We start from the raw sequence: 22,351 nt of genomic DNA, 5'->3' as shown, positions 1-22,351 counted from the left end.
GAGAGAAACATCCATGTGAGAGAAACAGGTCAATTGGCTGCCGCCTGCACGAGCCCCGACCAGGGCCCCGGGGAGGAGCCTGCAACCAAGGTACATGCCCTTGATGGAATCGAACCCGGGACCCTTTGGTCCACAGGCTGACACTCTGTCCACTGAGCCAAACTGCCTAGGGCTCAAGTTTTTTTTTAAATTTTTTTTTTAATTTTTTTTTTTTTTTTTTTTTTTTTTTACAGAGAGTAAGGGAGAGGGATAGAGAGATAGAAACATGAATGAGAGAGAAACATTGATCAGCTGCCTCCTGCACACCCCCTACTGGGGACGTGCCCGCAACCAAGGTACCTACCCTTGACCAGAATTGAACCTGAGACCCTTCAGTCTGCAGGCCGACGCTCTATCCACTGAGCCAAACTGGTTAGGGCTCAACAAGATTTTTTGAATGAGATATTGAATAAGTATAATTCAGAAGTTTGTACTTACACTTAGCCTGATTCACCTGGGAAATGCCTTGACAATAGTAAATTTTTCCTTTTCTTGGTCGCATGTTTTTGCAATCATTTCCCCTTGCTTGTTTATCATAATAAGTTTTATCCATCACAACATACAGTTCATATCTCTGCCTTTTCTCCACCATACCCTGCCCCCAGTGGGTAGTATGGGAGACATTGATCCCCCTCCTTAATAATTACTACATATGATGGGCAAGGTGCTGTGCGTGATATTTTGGGAAGTTTAAAGATGAATAAGATGGGATTCCTGCTCACAAGGACTTTGTACAGAGATATGTCTGTTTTCAAGTATGTGAAGCTCTGAGCTTTGGTTGTTTTAGAACAGTGGTTCTCAACCTGTGGGTCGCGGCCCCTTTGGCGGTCGAACAACCCTTTCACAGGGGTCGCCTAAGACCATCCTGCATATCAGATGTTTACATTATGATTCATAGCAGTAGCAACATTACAGTTATGAAGTAGCCACGAAAATAATTTTATGGTTGGGTCACAACATGAGGAACTGTATTTAAAGGGCCAGAAGGTTGAGAACCACTGTTTTAGAAGGTGGAAGGAATCAGAGGCATAAGAAGTCAGATGGGACGGGGCTGAGTGGTGGCGGCTGGGAAGCCAGCTTGGTTCAGCGGGTGGGCGGGGCCACTGGAGGGTTTTGAATAGGGTGACTGCACCGGCCGAAGGCAGAGTGGAGACGAAGCTAATGTTCCGGGAGGTGGGCGTGGACATCCTCCTCCTCCTCAGGACGGAGCCTGCGTGGCCCGCTCCGTGACTCGGTGGAGTACAGCTCTCCTATTTGAAGTTTCCTTGTGGAAGTCTTAGGGGCGACCGAAGCCATCGTCCCGTACTTTCCCTCCTCATGCACACTGTCCTCTAGGCCTTTCTCACAGTAGCGTTGCCAGGTTGCTATGAAGATGTCTTTACAGATGAGGAGACAAGGCTGGGGGAGATGATAGGTTGTGAGTGGGGAGGTTGGAAACCAGGTGTGCTTGACACCAAGCCCGAGCTCTCGCCAGCACCTTCTGCTTCAGCAAGGGCAGGGAAGGGAAGGAAACAGTGTGGTCCAGAAAGGGTTGGCAAGGGGAGCTCGGGGGGCGGGTAGTGAGAATACAGGGGACGCCAAACCCAGTGTCAGGTACTGTTGGAGCTAGTTGAGCAGCGGAAGTACCTTCTAAGAATATTTGAAGACGGTTGAGCCGTGTGCGGAGGAGACGGGCTTTGCTTCAGACGTACTCCTGTGCTCAGGGTGGGTAGCGGTGTTCGCTCTTTTCTAGTTGGACTTCTTTGCAAAAGTGTATAGTTTGTGTGTTGGATTTCGGCCTCATTTGCATATAAAGAATTGAATTGGATGCTGAGTAATAATAATAACAACAGGGATCTTCTGTAGCCCTTTTTTTTTGAGAGGTTCCTGGCAGAGGGGACGACTCAGAGGAAATCCCCAAAGGATAAGTGGCAGCAACAGCAGGAAGGAGGCTGCGGGCACAGCCTGTGGCTCCCTCGTTCTCACCAGGGGAAAAGCCAGGCAGCCCCCTTCAAGGCCAGCCTTTCTCAGCGCGTTCTCTCCAGGCGGCGGTCTTTCGGGAAGGCATAAAGCGCCCGTAACGGGTTTGAAAACATGGCAGCACACAGTCTGTCATTGTATGCAATAGGCTTTCTTGGAAGGTGCCAGGGTGCTGGCCCTTCTGACAATCTCTGTCATTTGACTTTTCAAACGTAAGCACTGAAAGCATTGCCGCCTCCCCTCTCCCTGTCCCCTCGTCTTCTCTGTGTTCCTGGTGGACAGTCACACCCTTTGCAGGTCTGGGAGCGTGGAAAGGAGGCGGGAGGGATGCAGCGACTTGGGTGACCCAAACGACGCAGGTAATTCGGGTCCTGCCCTTGGTCACATGCACCGTCCTGTGTCACTTTCCCCACACTTTCCCAGTGTCCCTGAGGACTAAGGTGTCTTCTCTGGCATTCAAACGGCTGGCTTTGATGGGCGGTCCAGGGATGCCCACCTCTTCGTGGGAAGAGGGGCAGATTGAAGTGAGCCCTCCACTTACCAGTAACTCCGCAGGGAAGCGGTGCCTTTCCGAGTTGGCTGTACTCCGGACCGGCCGAGGCGGTGCTCAGAGGACGTGCTGATTCAGGGAAAGCCGGCCGCTCCCTTTCCCGTTCTCCATATGGGAGGGTTGGAACATGCAGGAGGAGCCCGGCCCCATATGCTTTGAAATCTGTGCGTGGTTCTTGCTTTGCTGAGTTGCAGAATCCGATGCCACCCAGGTCCTGGAGTCCCAGCATGATTTCAAATGTATGAAACCTGTTTAAAAGCCAGTCCACCCTTGTAGGTCCTTATTACCTTCCATGAATTCTTCTAGAAAATACTCTTTAAAAGACGATGGAGTAAAAAAAAAAATGCTGTTAGATTTTCATAACTGAAGTGTACCTGGAACGTAATTTATCTGTGCAACTTTGTAAGGCTTTCTCATCTTGTTTTCTTTATAAGACAGAATATTACATTTGTATCTGCAACAGATTGAATGATCATTGAGTACCTTTTTTTAAAGAAAACATGCATCACACATGATTGCTTGGGAAACATTCCTAGAGGTGGTACGGCTGGGTCAGAGGATGCCATCTAAAATCTTTGACACCCGTCTCCCAGCTGCTGCCTGGAAAGGTTGTTCTTGCTTCTACTCCAACCCATAGCACCTGTTGAGATAGGAGGCACCGCCCTAGCTATTTGACCCTCATCTAACCCCGCAAAGCCCCATGGGAACAGAGAGGGTCAGTAACCTGCCCGTGGTCACACTGCTAAGTGCCAGAGCTGGGATTTGGCCCTTACCCGGCTGCACAGCCCACTGTCGCCTTTTCTGCTGTAACTGCCATGCCAGTGCCGGTCTGAGGAAATGGACCCAGACTGCTGTGAGGAGACTCTTTCTTCCTTCTGAGAGTCCCTGGGTGTGGGCTTGATCTCCTTAACCCTCATTCTTGATTCATCAGATAGGGGCAGGGGATTTTCCGGCCCCACAGCCTCTGGTCCCTGCATTCCTTAGGCAACTCGGAAAGTGTTCTCCAAGAAGCACGGTCCCCTTTGAGATCCGGCCCTTTGCCTTGTCCCGCCCTGCTGGCTGTGGGCTAAGAAGGGCAGGGGACAGCGTGACATCATTGATCTTTAAGACTCTCCCTGCCTCGTGCCCAGAGGCGTTGTGTTGCTGGGACCCAGGCCTGGTCAGGGTCTTGCGGGGTCATGAGGTCAAATAGAGGTGTGGAGGTTTAACAAAGCTTGTCTTAGGAATTTCAGGTTTTAAACCCATGCTTATCTTCACTGCTGAAATCACACAAAAAGTTTTCATCAGTGCAGCCCCGGGGTCACACAGGGTCAAAAGACTTCCTCTTTTAGGAAAAGCCCCAGACCGCTCACTTATCTCTTAGTTCCATCCTCGCTGGTGGGGGATTTGCATTGTTAGCTTCCCCTCCCCTAGAACAAAGACCCCGCAAACAGAAGGTGTTGGGAAATGCCACTGCATGTCCCCATGTCCCATCGGCAGGCCCGGGGACTTTGACACTCATGTTCCCTGAAATGTTCGGAACACGAGTTCCCAACATGAGGAAGCGCCGGTCGGAACCAGCACGCTGTCCAAGTAGAGCTTGGAAACGTGCCTGTTTTCTCGCACGTTCCCGTGTGAGCACCCAGAGGGCACACTCTGTCCCCTCGAGGTGCAAGCCTGTTCTCGGACACTTGCTCTCAGATAACGGCGCAGAGAGTCGGCTTTGGTGCAGACCCAGCGCAGCTTCCTGTTCTTAAATCAGGACAAGTCGTACCTACCTGGTAGGGTGATTGTGAGGGTTAAATAGATTGTGTATATAAAACACAGAGCCTAATACCAGGGGCATCTGTAAACAGCCATTGACATCATCACCCCACACCCCCCTTAGCTCCTGAGGACTCAGGAGGCCGTGTGTGTGTGTGTGTGTGTGTGTGTGTATTTGGAAGCAAGTTTTGACATTTTTATGCATCTGTTTATAAACAGTTCTGTTCAGCGCATGTGAATGTAAACGCTGGTGAGTGCCGTGGTGGGAAGGTGGAGCCTGGGGCTCCCTCACCTTGGCCATCCTCAGCCTCGGAGCGTTTTCCTCCTTCACACGCCAGGCGTGCGACCAAGTCCCCCAGCACCTGCGCAGGTCAGTGTGCGTGACACTCCTCCCATCTCAGTACCAGGGAACACGTTTGCCCTCTCATGCAAAGCTCTAGTAAGTGCTAAGGAAAGGGAGGAGGTAAGCTTTCCAGAAGGTTCCTTGAGTACCTCTGCCTTTGGGCCTCCACGGGTAGTTTTTTTGTTTCATGTCACGGTTTCCAGAGAGCAGTCAGGCTTCTATGAACTGGGAGAGTGGCTCATGGACCCCTCAGAGGATGGCGTAGTTCTCACTCATGCTGCATGGACAGCAATGAACCAGCTCAATTCAACCGACACTCATAAAAGTGTTCTTTGTAATAAATTTAATTTTTTAAAATCCTCACCCGAAGATGTGTTTGTTGATTTTAGAGAGAGAAGAAGGGAGAGAGAGAGACAGATAGAAACATCTATGGGTTGTCTCCTGTATATGCCCCAACCTGGGTATGTGCCCTGACTGGGAATCGAACCCCCAATCTTTTTTGGTGAGCGGGATGATGCTCCAACCAGCTGAGCACCCACCTGTCTGGCGCTAAATTTAATGTTTGAAATAAAATTTAAAATGTCATAAGAGAAGGAATAGTGTCATTGTAAAGGAAACTTAGGGGAGATATTTAAAAGAAGTTTTGAATCTTATTGAAAGCTTTTCTTATTTTATAAATAAATATTTTATGTATTAGATTGGTAAAGTAAAACATGTACTATATATATATATGCACATTGCTAGGCAGACCTAATTTTAAGTCAATAATAATTTTTAAATGGCAAGTTAGGATTTCAAATTTTGTGGAAATGTTAAGCAAAGGTATTTCCCCACTCTCTAATATGCAAATGCAGTTTGCATTCAAACCGTTCCATTTCAGGACTATAAAGGTGCTGTTACTCGCTAATTTAAACATAGTGTGTGCCAGATTAATTTATAATGTAAGTACAATTTAAGGAAGAAGAGGCTGATTTCCTTGTATATAACATGGGAACAGTGATATTTTCCCAGGTTAGAAATAACTTGAAATCCATTACAGATCCAAATCCCTCATTTGCAACCCAAATAGCTCTGAAAACTGAGAATTTCTGCTGTGACTCACTGGGCAGAGTAGCCAGCACAGAACTGGCATAAAGCTATTCATAGAATTTGCTAATTCCAGTCGGTGTGAATGCTCACGTCTTACAGCAGAAATACTACTGCGTTGGCTAAGTGGTTGTGATTGCTGGAAGTGTTATGTTTTGGATGGTATGTGCACCATATTATCGCTCTAAAATCCAAAAAGTTCTGAATTCCGAAACACATCTGGTCCAAGCCTTTTCAATGAGAGAGAGCGAACCAGTTCCCAGGGCAACTGTCTCCTGTAAGCAGAGGAGCCTCACGTCTGGTTTCCCCAGGGACTGTCCCTCTTCACATCCACTCAGAGGCAAGTATAACTGTTAACAGGGCCCCGTTCACGCTCGGAGGTTCACGCGCACCTGTTGGGTTCTTGGTATTGGCAGCTCCGTGTTGGTGAGCATCAGTACTTTTCTAGTGAATTCTCACAGACAGAGCTCTCAGGTAAACCAGTTCCAGTTGCTGTCTTGAAAACCCGAAATAAGATGAAGCATTGATTATGAGAAGTAATTTTTAAAGTGTATATACCCCACTGCTTGCTTAGAATCCCCACGGCGTTGCTACACACCTTTTCTGTTTTATGGGCCAGTGATCATGTTCCTCGTTGTAACTGCTTTTCCTAGGCTGCAGGGCCCCTCTGGGCTCCCCCTTTGACTGTCATGGTGCTGGCATGCATGGTCAGCTCACAGTCTCCTAGGCAAGCATCTCCAGGCCCTGGGAACCGAGGGTGAACAGGCAGAACTGGTCTTGGGCCTCAGGGAGGTGAGCGTCTAGTGAGGCCTGGCCTGGCCTGGGGAGAGGAAGGAGGCTTGTGAGGAGGTGGTTTGGAAGCTAAGACCTGGAGAGTGTCATTAGCCAGTGAGAGGGGGCACTCCTGAGCCTAAGGGACAGTAATAGGTGCAGACACTGTGGCCCTGACCGCGGGCTGGAGGTCCGGGAGGAAGGACGGGCCTCGCACCGCAATGGGCTTCAGGCAGGTCGTATTTGTGCTTTTTCTCCGCGCTCCGGCTGCAGGTTGGGGTTGGGGTTGGGGTTGGGGTGAGGAGGGCCCTCAGAGTAGCTCTTTGGTGCTGCTGTGTTGAAGGAAGGGATTGTTCCTGACCCGCTGGTTTCGCTTTCTATCTTACAGTGTTCTATTGGCTCCGGGAGAATGTAAATATGTGTTCTCGGAGGCCAAGGCGGCTGAAACCTTCAGCCAAGTCAGAGCGAGGAGAACTGCAGGGCATTCAGGCCCCGGATTCTACCAGTTGAGGAAAAGCTGTAGATGAGAAACAAAAAGCAAAACCCTGACTCATGGGGCCCTTTTTTGAGCCAAGCTCTTGCAAGGCGCTGGCAGTGGGAATATTGTCATGGGAGAAAATGAAACTGCTGGGAGTGCCAGCTTCGGGAGCTCTGGGGACAGCTGGGGGCTGGCCTGGCGTGCCCTGCGGAGGACACAGTGGCGGGGCCTCTGACGGCTGAATATCGAATCAGTGCGGTCGGTGGCCACCCAGGGATGGTGCTCCTAACTTCTGTTTTTTTATTGTGGTAAAACACACATACGTAAAATTTGCCATCTTAATCCTTTCAGTAGTTCTTTTTTAAAAGTTAAATTTATCTGGGTGACATTGGTTAATAGGATTATATAGGTTTCGGGTGCATAATTCTATGATATATCATCTGTGTGTTGTGTTGTGTGTTCACCACCCAGAGTTAAATCTTCTTCCGTCACCATATTTTGACCCCATTAACCTCTTACTGCCCCCTCCCCTCTGTAACCCCCACACTGTTGTCTGTGTCTGTGAGTTTTGTTTGTTTGTCCTGTTTGTGACAACATGGATGCACCTTGAGAACATCATGCTAACTTCTTTCCTCTGCTCTAACGTAACCTGTGAGGTAGGCAGTTCACTTGGTCGCCAACCTTGTGCCTTATAATTTAAAGAACTTCAATGAAATATTAGTACAGAAGGTTGACTGGAGGTAATCTTTGATGCTTAAATCAATCGGAGGGCCTTCTTCAAAACACACAGGCGAGCCTTTTGGTCGCCTCACTCTCCATTTTCTACACCACCCACCATGGAAACGAAATGTGGAGCATCCCTCCTCTCTTCCCCGGGGGATGAAGTGTGGGGGCTCCCAGCTCAGTGAATTGTTGCTTGCCTGCGCTGCCCCTCGGACACGGTGATGGATGTGTGTATTGATACAGCCGTGGTGCCTGGATCAAGAAAAAAACCGCTGGCTGTTGAATTTGAGTGCCACAAGGGGGAATTTTCCCGGGTTTATTGTATTCCCAGAAGTGCTGTCATTCCCCTCTGGGCTCTGTGTAAATCACCTGTGTACTTTGTTAATATCTTTCTCTCCAAGTCTTTTTCTTTGCCACTACTTTCAGACTTACACCGAAGTTGCAAAAATAGTACAAATAATTATTTTTTCTGAACCTTCGGAGAGTAACTTGCCAAAATGACGTCCCATCACTCCTGAATACTTGATGTATCTTTCCTGCAACCAGGGGCCCTCGCCAGGTGACCACACTGTGGCCGTCACAACCGGGCAGTTGACACTGGTGCCACCTAAGCCCCAGGCCCCATGCAGGTTTGCCGGTTGTCTCATCGATGCCCCTCGTAGCGCAGGAATCCGAGTCAGGCTCAGGTGTCATGCCTCTTTAATCTCTCCTTAATTCCCATGGGTTTGACTTTTTCTTTTTATTACATATTTGTATTGTTTTCAGAGATGAAGGAAGACAGTGAGAGAGAGAGAGAGAGAGAGAGAGAGAGAGAGAGAGAGACGCAGAGAGACAGAGAGACAGAGACAGACACATCAATGATGAGAGAGAGAATCATTGATTGGTTGGCTGCCTCCTGGACGCCCCTCACTGGGGATCTAGCACGAAACCTGGGCATGTGCCCTGACCAGGATTGGAACCACGACCTCCTGGTTCATAGGTTGATGCTCAAGCACTGAGCCACGCCGGCCGGTGGGTTTGGCATGTTTGACAATGACAAGCCAGGTGTCTTACAGCATGCCCGTCAGTTTGGGTTTGTTGGTGGCTTTCTCATGATTAGATTGAGGCTGTTTATTTTCTGTGAGAACATCACAGAGCAAAGCTCTATTCTTACTGCATCCTCTCAGGGGGAGCATGACTGTGCCCTGCTCTTTTATTGGTGATGCTCTTTCGATCATTTGGTTAAGGAGGTATCTGTCAGGCTTCTCCACTGTAAAGTTTCCCCTTTGTAATAGGAATATTTTGTGGGAGGTACTTTGAGACGCTGTAGGTGGCCCATTTCCCATCAACCTTTCACCCGCTGATCTTGGCGTCCATTGATGTTTCCTGGCTGAATAATTACTCTTTGATAGCTGCCAAATGGCGATCTAGTTCAATCATCTTCCCACACTTACTCGTTGGCATTCTGCTTTATGGAAAAGCTTTCTCTCCTCCCTGTTTACTTTTTTATAGGTCCCTGTTTTATTCAATGGGCTGTAACATTTTTTTGTCATTATTTGGATGCTCAGATTGTCTCCGATCTGGCCAGGGGGAGTCCTGTACCTTGGCTGCTATATCCTCCTGATGTTTTCCCAGCATGCTTTGAGCACCTCCTTGCTTTCTGCCTCCTCCCCCCTCCCCTCACCTTTTGCTTTCCCTGCCCTAGCCCTGTTTTTCCAAGAAGCCCCTATTCCTTCAGTGAAGAATGGAATTTAGGAACGAAGACTTGGGCCCGGCCTTGCTCATCTCCATTAGAGAATGGCTTCCCCAGTCCCTCCACGTGGACAGGGTCGGGGAGCGTGTGCTCTTTAGACATATACTTACACAGACACGTACTTTTTTGTGTCTGTTTTATCCCTCTGCGTACGGAGATGGATGGCAAACCATGAATTCAGTCCTATTCTGATCCAGCACCCAGGGTTACTCTAGGCTTTTGTTTTTCTCTTCTGTATTTGCACTTCCTTCTCCAGTAGTGAGAAACCTGTCTGTCACTATCCTTAATATATTAATTAACTTAGTCGCCTGTGTGTCTAATCTCATGTTCCGAAGGTGCTCACCTGAATGAGGATGCCCTCCTCACCTCTGTCCTCGGCTCCTGCACCCTGGATGGGGCTGCCCTCCTGAGCAGAAGCCCATTCACTGGGCTTGGGCCCTGACACCCCCATTTGGCCTGGTCTCCCTCCCGCCTCTGTCCTCGTGACCCCGCCTGGGCTCCAGTCCTCCACCCGCCAGGTGCTGCTGCCTGCTCCCCACAATGGACACCCTCTTTATGTTGCACCCAGCATCGAGGCATTACTGCCCCCCTCCCCTAGTGACTGCTGTGTTACGTTTGTCAGGGCTGCCGTCACAAGGGTCCAGAAGTCCGAAATCACAGGGTCAGCACGATTGGTTCCCCGGGGACTCCAGGGAGCTATGCTAACTTACATATGACTAACATAGAATACATCAAATATATACATAGTACAATTATACTTGTTCATTCCATATTAGCTTATGTATTCTGAGCATTTCCCCTACAAATGAAATAGTCTCCTCTAGTCATAATATTTCATTATTTGAATCTGCCACATTTTATTTCATCGCCTTCCTCCTGTGTGGTATTTGGATCAGCTTAAATGTTGTGCTTTTATAGATAATGCTCCATCGAGCAGTCTTGACCATGACTTTGTGTAAACTTGGCCCCGCCTGGGGGCCCCTTCAGCTCAGGCTCCCAGTGAGGACGCTGTGCAGACTGGGAGGCCTGGGGATCTCATCTCGATGCCTTTCTGTAGACCCCCATTTCACCTCAGCGTCCAAAGGCTGTTTAAATCTGAGCTCTGTCACTCAGTACCTCTGTGACCTTGGGCCTGTTACTTAACCTTGTGTGCCTCAGTGTTTTCATCTATAAAATAGGGATTTGAGGAGCTCCTGACTGACAGGCCTGTGGTGAGTCAAGTGAACTAATGGTCACAACTTGCCACACACCACTGTGCACTCAGTGCGTTAGCTGCTGCTAGTAACACCGGGGGTGGGGTGAGGGGGGTGGTGTGTGTGTGTGTGTGTGTGTGTGTGTGTGTTCCGGACCCGCCGGCTCAGGGTGTCTCCGGGGCTGGTAGGTCTAGAGCAGGAGAAGCGTTACCCAGAAGCGCCCATTCGCCAACAGGTTGCCTTCCGAAGGGGATTAAGCTTGAAGAGTGCGAATCAGGCTTTTCAAAACCAGGCTTTTCTCAAGAGGACAGTTTCAGTGCCGGGTGGGTGCCTGCCTCTTCAGAAACCCCACAGGGTGCTCTTTGCAGGTGTTTTGTTTTTACCAGACACCTGACCACTCACGGTGATTTGGAAAGACTAGAACCAGCCTTGAACGGTGTCCGTCTTTGGGGACAAGTGGGTCCTCATGCACACGAGCCACGTGTTCAGGTGTCCAGTGGCCACCTGTGGCTGGTGGCTGCCTTGTTGGACTGGGGGGCAGGGCGGGATGTAGAACATGCCCAGTGTTGCTGGATAGGACTGGTCTGTATTTATTGGGCGCCTGCTGGGTGCAGAATGCAAGACTAATAGTTCACATATGTGGCCATATTAACGTAGGTTTGCAGCTGGAACGGACCTGTCGTCTCAGGGGAGGGAGGCACATGGAAATGGAAGGGATTCGCATAAAATCCATGCGAGAGGCAGCGTGCTTTATGAATTCAAGGGAAGGCTTGCGTTGGCCCGAGGGGCAGTGGAAGAGATGGCATTTGAACAGTATGCGGAAGGATGCTTGGCTATTTCTGGGCGAAACCTCTTTCCTGAGCCCCACGTATCTAATTGTCCCCCAGCACCTCTCTTTGGGTGTCCCAAAGACATGTCACATTCAGTAGATCTGAGACGCAGCCCAGTATTTCTCCTCTTAAACCTTCCGCATGCCCTGCTGCAGGGAGAGGCACCGTCACCCACCTGTTCGGGGGAAGGAAAGCAGGAGGTCACAGAGGCCCCGATAAGTCGGAAGAGGGAAGGGCATCAGACATTTACAGAGAAGAGTCTGGTGGCCGCCACTCTCCTCCCTGAAGTCGGAGGCAAGGCCACTTGCCGGGACCGATGAGTGTGGAGTGAGTGAGGGCGTGTGAGGTTGGAGGGATCTGAAATCGCTCCTGCGGGGCCCGGAACCAGAGCTGATGAGGGAGGAGCAGGAGAGGTCTGCCATAAAGCCCTCGGGGCCTGCTTTCGTGTTGTGATGGGGTGTGGTCCAGCCCAGTCATGATTGTTGCACATGAGCGGTGAGAGGGGGAGTGGACATCCCAGGGACAGGGGGCAGGGAAGCGCCTCTCGCTGTGCAGGATGGACCGTGAGACTGGGGCCTCTCTTGGGAAAGCACCCGTCCTCACAGATGTCACACCATCCATGATTCTCCAGGGCTGGCTCCCTGGACAGAGCACTGTTTCCTGGAACGCCCGCTGGGCCACCGCCGTGCCGAGAGCCGGGGGCACTGTGGCATGTGCCGGGCATACACGAGCAGGTCACAGGTCAGTTTCTCTGCCGACCCGGGCTGCGAGGCCGCAGTCACTCAGGGGCTAACTCACCCTCTTCCCCAGCGTCGTTTGTGGTCAGAGACAGGGTCATTATGGTAAAGTCTCTGTGGTGATATCTCCTAAAAGGATGGAGAAAGCACACCCAGGAAGAAAATGGTGGGGAGAACGGCGAATATGCTAAACTATCAGCAGGATGGTTCTCAGTACGGGAAGCTTGTTCTGTGGTATTTAAAGGCATTTCAGAACTTTAATTTCATGTGCAGCTATAGCCATTGCTCGTGAAATTTATTCACCATTGGCCTCCCTGTTTCCCATGACTCAATGGGAGATGTTTATTGACCGTGGGATCTGGACGGCTATTGGGCGAATGGGCACTGACATCCCAGTGATACCCAGAGATGCCAGAACACCCCAGATGATAAAGTGCCTAAGCCCTGGAAGTGCTTATTCAGTAGGTCTAGGATGGGGCAGGATTTTTTTTTTAAAATATATTTTATTGGTTTTTTACAGAGAGGAAGGGAGAGGGATAGAGAGTTAGAAACATCGATGGGAGAGAAACATCCATCAGCTGCCTCCTGCACACTCCCTACTGGGGATGTGCCCGCAACCAAGGTACGTGTCCTTGACCGGAATCGAACCTGGGACCCTTGAGTCCGCAGGCCGACGCTCTATCCACTGAGCCAAACCGGTCAGGGCAGGTGACAACATTGCACAAACAGTTTTGGATGCTGGGGTAGGTAAATAGAAAGATATAACCACGACTGTGATATATTTAGGGTAACCATTGGCCGCAATCCTGCCTCATCATTCAAGGCTGGGTTTCTAAAAAATCCACGGGGCAGGAGAAGCCCTGCTTGAATTGCTGAAGATCTTGAGAAAAACTGGGTTAGAGACTCAAATTCTTGAATGAATCGATGACATGCGTTTTTCTAAAAGTTCAGTAAAATGAAACAATAAATGCATGACATAAGGATCACATCAGTGATACAGTGGCTATCACACACTTGATTTCCATTGCTTACCGACTCCGGAAGTTTAATAAAACTTTTAAAATTGGTTTTGCATTTGTGCGGAGAGTATGCACGCTGAGAGGCCTGCTTTATTCTGTGTCTGCCACCCCATCCAAATGTTAAATGTCATTCACTCATTTCATGACTTCATCCTCCAGGTTCCCACGAGAGGATGTAGTGACTTGAACAATGTAGGCAGAGAAGTAGTAAATAGAGCTGAATGGGCACGTCCCAAAGCCCTCCCCTAATATGCAGTCATATTGTCTTAGCTCCGAACATGCTATTAAACTGCTCCTACATTTCACGTGGCTGCCAGGAGTCAGTCTAGTTCTAAGGGTTTGCTTCTTCTCTTCTGCTTTCCACTTTCCACCTGCCACCCACATGCTTACACACATCTGTTTGCACATCTGGGGAGCAGCTCAGCCCAGTGCGATGCTTTTTATACTTTTTTTGACCACAGTGCCATATAATATAAAATTGAAATAAACGTTTAATGAAACAATAATCATTCTTTTTTTGATTAATTCTCACCTGAGGATATTTTTTCCATTGATTTTTATTTATTTACTTTATTATTATTTTTTTAAATTTATTGATTTTTTACAGAGAGGAAGGGAGAGAGAGAGTTAGAAACATCGATGAGAGAGAAACATCGATCAGCTGCCTCCTGCACATCTCCTACTGGGGATATGCCCGCAACCCAGGTATATGCCCTTGGCTGGAATCCAACCTGGGACCTTTCAGTCTGCAGGCCAATGCTCTATCCACTGAGCCAAACCGGTTTTGGCTTTTTTATTTATTTACTTTAAAAAAATTTTTTTTTAGAGTGGAAGGGAGGGGGAGAGACAGAGAGAGGAAAAACATCAATGGGAGAGAGACACATTGGCCAGTTGCCTCCCGCACTCATCTAACCAGCACCAGGGGTTGAGCCTGTAACTGGGGTACATGCCCTTGGCCAGAATCAAACCCGCAACCTTTCAGTCTGTTGGCTGACACTCTAACCACTGAGCAACCGGCCGGGGTGCAATGGTCACTCTTATTTGGATGATTCTCGTAGTTCTACTCTGTATTCTTGCACAATAACATGAAACTGCTGACCAATCCAGGAAATTGATTTCATCCCCCCCATGCATTGCAACCTGAGGCTTGGTAAACACTGGTCTACAGGCTTCTGAGTGTATTTCTCTGGAGTCAGGCGGACCTGTGTTTGAATCCTGGCTTTACCTCTTGACAGCTCCGCAGCTTGGTAAAGAGCTTCATGTCCTCACATGTAAGAGGGAGGTAGGAGCTGTACCTCATGTAGCCAGTGTGAAGATTGAATGAAATAATGCAGGGAAAGCGCTTGGCCTCCTGTCTGATTCCTAGGGAACACTTGACCGGATGTGATGATGACGATGATGATGACGATGATTTTTCAGTTTTCAACTCCAGTTTCCTCTCAGTCCACATAATTTTGTGCTGAAATTCTTGCTTTTGCTAAAAAGGCACACTAAAGTCAGTGTGAGGAGTGTAGAATGTCAGGTGAGAGGAACTTGTGTTTTGGGAAGGTTTACTGTATATCTTAGAAAAATTACTCCTGAAGTTGCGGTCACATTCCTACAAGTGTGCTGCCACTTGTGTGTTGTTTTTCTGTGCACTCCCATAGCCACCATCCTGGGCCCAAGCAGTCGCTTCGAGTGTATCTCCTTGCCCCCGTTTGCCCCGGATGAAGTGCTGCTTGGTTGACAGTGACACACGGCTGTTCGGAAGGTTTTAGTAGCCTCTGCAAACAAGCTCAGTCTCTAGCTGGCATTTGAGACCTTCCAGACAGACCTGGGTTCAAACCTTGCTTCTTCCTCTGGGGGCTAGGACACATTCTTTTCTTACCATTTCAGGCTGTACTTTCCCTCATCTCTGAAATGGCGATGGTAATATTTAACTGATTCGAGCTGCTGGGAGGGCGAGGGATGATTGATGTAAAACATCCCGTATGTGCCTCCGCCGTGTTGGTGACTAGGTCCTGTGCTCTGCCCACAGCAGGAAGCACGTAGTCCTCTGTCCTGCTTTGGCCACGGACTCCAGCCTTTGCCTCCCTGGCTTGCTTGCTCCCTTGTCTCTGCCTGGGCAGTTCCTCCCCATGCTAGGAGCTCTTTACCATAAGCTTTGCCTTACAAGCCCATCTAAGAATAATTAATGTATTCTTTATGATCTAGTTCACTTAGCTGGCAATTAATCCTATGCTTCCTTCTGATCGCTAGTGCAGTCTTTTATTGTTATAATTATAGTATTATTAGCTACCTTTATATGGTTTACCTCTCGTATCCCCAGTTAACTTATGAATTCCTTGAGGATAGTGATCATGTCGTGCACATCTTGGAGTCCTCCATTGCATTTAGCACACGTTTTTTGTTTTGTTTTGTAATAATACGTGTTTAGTAAATATTGTTGGTACAGTGATGACTGGCTACTGCAGACAATACGCGCCATAGGAGAAGAGGATCCAGTGGTTGGAGTTGTGAGAGAAGTTGTCATGATGAACACAGACCTGAGCTAGCGTTTGTTGGGAGGGTCACATTTCTCTAGGTTGGTAAGATGGGTGAGCACATGGCTATGTAGGGAGGGCTCTTAGGTCCAGGAATCCTCACAGTTTATGTGAAGGAAATGATACAGTTGCAAGAGATGAGCCAAGCCCTGCTATGGTCAGCTTCTGCGGCACAGACTCGAGTGTTAGCCCTGTTCTTAGCTTCCTACTGCCCACACTTTTGCCTTCACTCTTGCCCAGTGTTGACCTGTCTCCTGTGACCGTGGTAGCATGATCTGACTCCTATAACTGATGAGCTGTGGGGCTACTGGTAGAACAGTCTCTAAGTTTTTCTCTGATGCCTTAATTTTCTCTTCATTCTTGAAGGAAATATTTGCTGTATTTAAATTTTTGAATAGCAGTTATTTTCGTTCAGTCCTGTAAAGACATCTTTCCATTGTCTCCGGTCTTCCATTGTTCTTGTTGAGTAGTCCCTGTAAGGCTCCCTCTCTCAGCCAAGGATTTTATTATTTTAAATCCAGCAGGGACGTTTAGAATTCTCTTGAACAGAACATTAACATGATTTAAGTGGCATTTTAGGAAGATTAATATGCCAGTGAAACACAAAACAGAGAGGAGTTGGGAATGGCTCAGTAAGAAGAACAGTTACAAGCCCATCCTAACTGCTTCCTAAAGTAGGAAGAAAGCAGAGGTTAGGGTTGCTGAGCCTGGGTGTTTCAGACAGACCCGAATTAGTCTGGGCGTCCCTCCTTACGAGCAGGTTGCCTTTAAACACTTCCCCAGTGATCCTCTCATCTGTAATATGGGGTCATAAAGTCCCTGCCTTGCAGGGTTGTAAGAGTAAATGAGAAACTCATAGAAAATCCTGGCTTTAATGCTGGCATATAGTAAGTGCCCAATAAATAGGGGCCATTGCTATTTCTATACCAAGATCCAAGCCCTTGTTCTTTGAGATTAAAATTCAAGATCACTGTTAATGCCACTACTGAGGCATTGTTAACTCTATGGGGGATGTGCTTCGCAGGATGTGTGAATTCACACCCTGCAAATCCCAGCGACCAACTGCGCGCCTTTATGTAGCAGCCCTGATGCCAGGAATAGTCTAAATACCTGCCGCGTCCTGAGATGATTTACAGCTCGAGGCCATGGTTTTGAAGATGACCCCAACCCCAAAAATCAGAGGTGTAGTGGGAGCTGATTTTAGAAAGTCCCTGTTGTCAGGCTTGAGGGTGGCTCCTTCATATTTTAGATTTGTAGAATCCTAAAATGTCAGCATTCGCTTTTAAACCCAACACAGTGCACAAGATTAAAAGCTCACAAAACAGGGAAATCAGATAACGGGCCTTCGTGTTACGCAAGGATTCCTAGAATCTTAGATAACCCCGGATGTGATCTTTTTGAAACCTCTCATTTTTTTTAGACGATCAAAGTGTGGACTAGAACGAGGGAGTGACTGGCCCAAGGACACCCCGTAGTAACAGCAACGTCAGGACTGCACACAGGTGTTGTGTTTTCTGCTGTATTTTGGTTCTCTGTGTCTTTTCTACCAGTTCCATACCTTCTTTAACTTTGTTCAAGATTCATGTGGCTGGGGTATTGGTGCCCATGGGAACCTTGCCTTATAGAAAGAAGGCTGATCTATCAGTTTCAGTTTCATTGATGGAAGCGAGAAAATATAGGCCAAGTGAGTCTCTTTACTCGGTACTCTCAGTACTTGGTCTCCTGCCCCTCTGTGACTGTCTTCCCAGTCTCTTAGTCTCCGGAAATAGAATATATTTTTAGTATAAACTACATGATGAGCTTCTGGTGCCAGGCTCATTGTAGAACTCCACCTTCGCTTTCTTTCACAAAATGAAGAGCGCATGCTCAAATTCTGTTAGTCATGAGCAATCTGTGTTGAACTACGCCCTTTCTCATTTGTGTCATGTGCCAAGACTAATTCATTACCTGTCCAGTGTGGGAGGTCGGACCTGCCTATAAAATCAGTAAAAAAGAGGAAGTGCCTCCGTGTAAAATGGTTGGCTTTTCATTGTGTATCAGCAGGGATGCCCGGCTATTAAAAACACAAAAACCACCACGTGGACATATATGTCACTTTGGTTACTTGGTGTTAATCACATTCATGTGGATCACAGCTCGGGATGACAGTCCCTTGAAATTGCTTTATTAATCACCACTATATGTATGAAGACGTGGAGAACATCTCAGTGGTAATATTCTGGGAGTCTTTGATATGTTCAAAGTTGTCCTGTAATTATACAGAAGATGGCTGCCTTCAGCAGCACTCCAGCCTCTGCCCTTGTGTGTCCCCTTCCCTCTGTGTGCTCTCTTCCCTCTGTCTGTGTGCTCACGTGGCCTTCTCTGTGTGTGTGTGTCGTCCAAATCCCCTTCCTTCTGCAAGGACATTCGGTTCCTGTGAGGCTCTGATCACAGCATTTGCATCCGCCAATCAGTAACTGCACCCTAGGTGTGTTTCTGTATGAGGCTCCTCGTTTAACAATGGTTGATTCATTGACATTGAACTCCCAGCCAACAACACTAACTCAGGCCTGAGAGGCACATCTTTTCTCCACACTTCAGCCCATTCCTGCGGCTGTTTTAAACAGTAAAATTGCCAACACAGAGCAGAAAAGTGTTGCATGAAATAGACACTGAAAAGAACACTTGTTCACAGTGTGAGTGAAATGAGGCAGAATGTCGTCTTGTCAGACCTCGGCTGGGACCATGGGTGTCGGAAGACCCCAGGTTTTCACCTCTCTGCATGTCTGCTCATGACTGGGAAGGCACCCCGAGAATTGATCTGGGCGTTACAAATCAATTTTAGTGAGTAGACGACTTTGCAGATATGCAATCAGCAAATAATGAGGCTGACTGTACCTCTCCATGGAAGCTTTCGTTTTAAAGTCAGAAAGCTTTTTGAAATATTTCAGGTGACGATTTCCCCTCCTCCCCTAAATGGGTCATTTGTGGAAAAAAATAATATGGGAGGAAATAGCATATGATTATAACGGTGAGTCGGAAGCAGGCCGGTTTTCACATCCCCGTCACTTTCCGTATTGCTGAGATAGGTACACCAGGACGGTAGTGGCCCGTGGCAGTTCTGCTTGTCACGTTGTCCCCTCTGAAGACTTGGGACTACTGTAGCTACTCCTCAGGGTCTCCTCCCTCTACTTCCTGTACTGCTCTGGACCTGGCTGCCCCCTCTCGGCACCCCGAGATCTTGAGACCGGGCTGGCGGTCATCACCCTGTTGGGCAGAGCCCTCCCAGTGGCCAGTCGCCAGGAGGATCTTCTGTGGACATCTGCTCCCAGTGCTCCCCTGTAACTCCTCATCATTCCGCAAGCAGGGCTCTTTGTGTGGTGTGACAATTCTCTTCTTCCCTGTCTTCTGTTAGGCCAGGAGCTCCTGGGTGGCAGGGAATGTCTGGCCTTTTCCCGCTCCTGGAATATCATTCTCAGTAAATGCTCTGTGAATAGGTGGATACGTGAATGAGAGGAAGGACTTGAGAACCACGAAGAGCAGCTGTACTGGGGGCTCCTTGGGGCCGTTCCACACCCTTCTGGACTGTCCTTGAAGTCCTTTTCACTCATCTCAAAGAATGGCGACCAGATGAGTGGATGGAGCCCACCTGCAATGGCGACCCAGCTAGGCTGATCTTCAGAGCTGGCCTGGTTCTTGTATTGAAGGTCTCCCGGGTGGAGGGCTTTGTAGGATTGTAAAAGGACCTATAAGAGGTGGAGTTCCTGCTCTCAGAGAGCTTACAATTTGGTTAGGAAGGAAGAGTGCACACAGTTGAAAGTTCATAGTTAGGGTAAGAGTCAGATAAGAATAATGACAGCTTACAATAGCTTTCCGAAGGCCATGCTTGATTTCCAAATGAGCGTGTAAGACCAATGAGTAGGGTGGGAGTCACAGGAGGAGAGATTCCTTCAGGCTGGCATGGACTAGCAAGTCCTGTGGAGAAAGGAGGCTGGGAGCTAGATCTTGGAGGATGGGTGAGGGTTGCAAGGCCCGGGAAAGAGGAGAGGACATGGTATGAGCAAGAAGTAGGAGGCGTCTGCAGCAATGAGTGCATCCGAACTGGGGGAGATATACCAGGGAGAGACAGGTTCTAGGATTCCGTTCTAGAATTGGATTAGTCTCTATAGGCAAAGGATGCGGCCCCATGCTGGTCCTGCAAGGATGCTAGCACTCTGGCAGAGCTGGGGGCAGGGCATCCAGGAGGGAGGATGTCCTTTGGGAGCTGGAAGAGGGAGTTAATGAGGCTTTGATCATCTCAGCCCAAGTTTATCTGAATAGAATCCTCAGAGCTCTTTTTTTTTTTTTTTTTTTTTTTGAGAGGAAATGAGTAAAAGAAAGACAGCTAAGGATGGAGAGAGGATTATGTCACACTGGCCACGAAGTCCTAGAGAATGGAGGTCTGACTTGGCATCATCTTGGCTTTTGAATCCGCACTAAATTGAAATTTTTGTGTAAATAGGATGAAGATGAGGGGGCGATAGTGAGTTGTTAGTGATTCTACTCTGGATATATTTTGATGGACACGGGAAAGATGCCCGGAATGGATGTGGCAGGAGGGAAGAGCGCTATGTGAGCTGGCAGAGAAAAGGTGGTTAGCCGTGGGACCGTTCTCAGAGGGAAAGCAAGTCGGAGGAAAGGACGGATGGTATCAGGTCAGAGGGGGTGGGCGCAGTGAAGAAGATCCTCGTGGGAGTGAATGAGTGCACGCATTCCCATAAAGCAAGGCTGGAGCCCCAGCGCCAGGCGCTGTGAGCGCTGAGCGGGACGGAATATGTCCGGAGGGACCTTGGACCCAGTGAACTGGTCCCTTTAGAGCTTTAAAGTGGCAATATTGGGGTTCAAAGCATTTCTGTGGCCCTAATATCCCAAAGGAATGAATCGGTTGTAATGTCTTTCCCACAATCACGGTTTTGCACTGTCCCCCATGGTCCTGGGAGGATAATGCCCACAGGTGTACAGTACTGATGCTCTGAATGCTGGGACCTTGACGGTGTGTGCTGTTAACACAGCCTGGCTGGGAGGGGGCGAGACCTGGCTTTAGACGGGGTCACTCAGGTGCTGGGCCCTCTGGGTAGCTGAGTTTCTGCCAGTCCAGCCTCCGTCTGTGGGACCCTCTCAGCTGAGAGCCCGCTTGGCCTGTAGCACTGCCCCATGGAGACAGCCCCTCTGGAACTACCTGGCTGCTCGAGCAGGGGCAGGTGGCTCGAGGGTGGAGCCCCCGAATATGCCTCCCTCCCCAGTCCCCCGGACACAGGCTGTGGGATTACGAGGAAGGGGACAATAGAAGAGGGTCAGGCTGGTGTGTAGAACTTTCTGGTGTGGACAAGGCAGTCATTAGCAGAAGTGCCTAATGTGGATTATCTCTCTGCAGACGGGCACCATGCCGGTGGAAAGGATGCGCATGCGCCCATGGCTGGAGGAACAGATCAACTCGAACACGATACCAGGGCTGAAGTGGCTGAACAAGGTAAGTGTGATGGTGTGTGTGTGTGTGTGTGTGTGCATGCATGTGTGTGTGTATGCAAGCATGTGTGCACATGTGTATATGTCTGTATGAATATGTGTATCTATGTGTGTGAGTGTGTATGTGTGTGAATGTGCATGTGTGTGAGTGTGCATATGTGTGTGTATATATGTATGCGAGTGTACGTGTCTGATCCTTCCTAAAGCATGTGCATGTGGACCTCTGAAAGTAAAATTGTTCTTTGTGTTCAAAATCTTATACTTGTTCATTGCAAAAATCAACCAAGCAAAATTGATCATAGAAACATCAAGTGACATGAAGATCTGTATCATCCCAGACTGTGGCCCGCCCTTGCATTGCGGTCTCAGCTGGCCGCTGGTGCTCTGTGACGGCTGGCGGCGGCCTCTCGCTGTGCTTGTCGTGCCCTCCTCCCTCTCGGACTGCCTTGCTGCTCCTCCTGGCTCTCCAGGGCTGGAGGACATGAGGCTCTAGGACATGAGAGTCTAGGGTTTCGTGTTGGGAATGGGGCGCATTGACTGGTTTCCAGTATTTTCTATGTGAAGACAACTTTTGTTTTTGTCTTTTAAAAAAGTCCTCTTAAAAATTTTTTTTATTATTTCTTTTTTTATTTTTCAATTACAGTTGACATTCTATATTAGTTTCAGGTGTGCAGCATAGTGGTTTAAAACGTCTTCTCTTTGTTGTGAAACTCTGTGTGTCAACCTGTCCTAACAAATAAGCATTCTACCATTTACACTCCTCCCCCATATACATAAACACTCCTTATTTATCCTTCTCGAACTCTCCATTTAATTGATGCTAACTGGTAGGGGTGAATCAGGAAGACAGTATCTGTGAAAAATACAGAACAGCTGAAATTATATAGTTAAAATTTAGAAAAGCAACTAAATATAATAGATTACTAGAGGCCCAGTGCACGAATTCGTGAACGGGTGGAGTCTGGCCTGCCTGCCCCGATGGGGGCTGATTGGGGCCAGGCCAGCTGGGGGGAGGAGCTGTGGGAGGTTGTCCGGCCCCGCCCCTGATCGGGCAGGTTGGCTGGCTGCAGTGGGCGTCATAGCAACTGGTTGTTCTGGTTGTTCTGGCGTACCAGTTGCTGGCTTTTTATATATATAGGTAG

At 48.6% G+C, this 22,351-nt stretch overlaps 1 protein-coding gene across 1 annotated transcript in view; it reads left to right on the top strand.

The window, feature by feature from the left end:
• Nucleotides 1-22,351, top strand: part of IRF2 (interferon regulatory factor 2) — a 74,808-nt gene that overhangs the window by 16,265 nt on the left and 36,192 nt on the right. Inside the window, exon 2 of the mRNA XM_081084528.1 lies at nt 21,118-21,213. Coding sequence (XP_080940654.1) covers nt 21,127-21,213 — 87 coding nt within the window. The 5' untranslated portion in view covers nt 21,118-21,126. The remainder of the gene's footprint in view (nt 1-21,117; nt 21,214-22,351) is intronic.

Source organism: Myotis nattereri, assembly GCF_964212035.1.
Source record: "Myotis nattereri genome assembly, chromosome: 2".
NCBI lineage: Eukaryota > Metazoa > Chordata > Mammalia > Chiroptera > Vespertilionidae > Myotis > Myotis nattereri.
Note: the sequence above shows the minus strand (reverse complement) of the source record. Positions and strands in the feature narration are given on the sequence as shown.